The following is a 2,725-nucleotide window of genomic DNA, read 5'->3' as shown; positions in this document are numbered from 1 at the left end:
CTGGCTAGCAGATGAGTTCCACTGGCTTCTGGACAAAACATTCACTCAAGCTAGAGAGGGAATAACTGATTTAGCTGCTATGTAGCTAAAGTTAATAATGACACACCGTCGACTATAATGTATGGTTTGGCGAGCTAGTTTATGGTATGTGGGGTGCAATCATATATTTCTAGACTAGCTGTCTGGGTAAAAAGTCAAAGACAAAGCATAGATTTGCATTTGACGCAAAACCGGCCTTTATTTTAATTGGCATTGCTAATTAGCTAAAGGTTACGTTGTCTTTACACGCCGACTCGTTTGTGTAACGTTAGCAATTTTTTTACGACGATTCACTGCAAACCATCAGCACATCACACTTGCTAGCTTCTCGGCTAGCTAAAAGAGAAGCATCCGCTTGCTACTAGCTACAACAAGGCCTCCCGGTTGTCATTAAAAAAACAGATCCTCGGTTCTCGCCCTCGAAGCACGCCGCGGAGACCCTCGCCCACGTCTGCAGCGACAAAAAAACGGCGGCACGCTCACCTTGCGAACGCGGCGTTTCAGAATGGCTTCCGCGGCGAAAACGCGTTCCCCGACCGCAGAGAGCTCCATCTCTCAACGACCGACTGCTCTCTCGGTCCAGACGACCACTGTCTGGTGGCAAGACCAGAGCAGACCACTTTCTCTTTCCCCAAAATCTGTCACAGTGGCAGCAGACAACACACACTACACCCGGAGGCAGGAGAAGAGAGGAGCTCTGTCACGTGGACGGGGTCAGCCCCTTCTGGTTGTCCTGGCAACGCAGGAGGCCTCTACAAGATGCAGGAAGGAGAGCGCTATTTGTCCCGAGGCTTGTTCTGGAGGCAGCTCTGCAGAGTGGTCACTAGCTGGCACAGCCACCAAGTCATACAACCTGCTAACCTTAACATATTAAGTGCACTTTTGTCCTGTGCATTTAGCCTTTCCTGATTTCAATGGTAGTGAATGAGGTAGCCTGTTCCCAAAACTGTTATTGTGCTGCCTTGCCGACTTCTATGGTCATTGTTTAGCGTGACAGTGACCATAGGAGTTGGCAAGACAGCACAAACCGGCAGGGACAAGGAGGAGTCTTGGACACAAATCATCTCTTTGTGTTTTGAGGACCTTTTGTTACAGAAGAAAAAGGAAATGGCGGGCTGCTACCAGTAATTTAGGAGCAGTGGAGCACTCTGTTATAGTTGGTTATTTTGCTAATGACAGAGAGAGAGAGGGAGGTTAAACTATACTGAACAAAAATATAAAACGCAACATGTAGTGTCCCATATTTCACGAGCTGAAATAAAAGACCCCAGAAATGTTCCATACACACAAAAAGCATATTTCTTTCAAATGTTGTGCACAAATTCGTTAACATCCCTGTTAGTGAGCATTTTATCATTTATCAAGATAATCCATCCACCTGACAGGTGTGGCATATCAAGAAGAGGATTAAACAGCATGATCATTCCACAGATGTACCTTGTGCTGGGGACAAGGTGTAACCACACCAGCCCAGGTCCTCCCCATCATGCTTCTTCACCTGTGGGATCATCTGAGGGGGAGGGGTGCTGAGGAGTATTTATGTCTGTAATAAAGCCCTTTTGTGGGAAAGACTAATTCTGATTGGCTGGGCCTGGCTCTCCAGTAGGTGGGCCTAGCTCCCAAGTAGGTGGGCCGATACCCTCCCAGGCCGACCAAGGCTGTGCCCCTAACCAGTCATGTGAAATCCATAGATTAGGGCCTAATTCATTCAATTCAATTAATTGATTTCCTTATATGAACTGTAACTCAGCAAAATCTTTGAAATTGTTGCATGCTACGTTTATATTTTTGTTCAGTGTGTATACATTTAGAAACAGTGTGTCTGGAAGGATCAGCATAGCAGCAAGGTCATGCAGAAGACCTATTCTATTCTATTTGATTATATTCTATATTATTGTAGTGTATTCTATTGTATTGTATTCTACAATATTTTATGATATTTTATTGTATTCTATTATATTGTATTGTTTCTATTACATTTCTGTCACTGGAAAGTGGATCATGTGCAGATGAGTTGCATTTGGAAAGAGTTGTTTAAAAAAAGATGTGCAATCTGATCAAGTCAACTTTTCTCACAGGAGAGCCTTCCCTACTATTTGAACTGTCAAAATAGATCAAGTTGGCCATTACTCTCTCATCCTCAGCTCAACCCTGGCAGTGTGTCCTAGCCTTAGATGGAGTGAGAGTTAGAATACCTCATGATAAGCTGTAGACCATACAATTTACCAAGAGTTTTCACTAGCACAGACTGAACTATGTTGCAGGATTCATCTGATGGCATTGAGGAGTTTACCACATCAGTCACCAGCTTCATTAATAAGTGCATCAACGACGTCATCCCCACAGTGACTGTACGTACATATCCAAACCAGAATCATTGGATTACAGGCAACATTTGCTCTGAGCTAAAGGCTAGAGCTGCCACTTTCAAGGAGCAGGACACTAATTTGGACGCTTATAAGAAATCCCACTACATCCTTTGACAAACCATCAAACAGGAAAAGCATCAATACAGGACCAAGACCAAATTCTACTACACTGGCTCTGATGCTCGTCGGATGTGGCAGAAATGGCAAACTATCATGGATTACAAAGGGAAACCAAGCCACGAGCTGTCTAGTGACGCAAGTCTACCAGAAATACCTTCTATGCTCACTTCGAGACAAACAACACTAAACCATGCATG

The 2,725-nt window shown here is 44.3% G+C and overlaps 1 protein-coding gene across 1 annotated transcript in view; it reads right to left on the bottom strand.

Annotated features, from left to right (window-relative positions):
* Window positions 1–979, bottom strand: part of LOC124003163 — a 33,730-nt gene extending 32,751 nt beyond the window's left edge. The window contains exon 1 of the mRNA XM_046311230.1: window positions 523–979. Coding sequence (XP_046167186.1) covers window positions 523–591 — 69 coding nt within the window. The 5' untranslated portion in view covers window positions 592–979. The remainder of the gene's footprint in view (window positions 1–522) is intronic.
* Window positions 980–2,725: the final 1,746 nt, after the last annotated feature.

Source organism: Oncorhynchus gorbuscha, linkage group LG18 (genome assembly GCF_021184085.1).
Source record: "Oncorhynchus gorbuscha isolate QuinsamMale2020 ecotype Even-year linkage group LG18, OgorEven_v1.0, whole genome shotgun sequence".
In the NCBI taxonomy this organism is placed as follows: domain Eukaryota; kingdom Metazoa; phylum Chordata; class Actinopteri; order Salmoniformes; family Salmonidae; genus Oncorhynchus; species Oncorhynchus gorbuscha.
The sequence above is the reverse complement of the archived record's forward strand: the minus strand, read 5'-3'. Positions and strand labels throughout refer to the sequence as shown.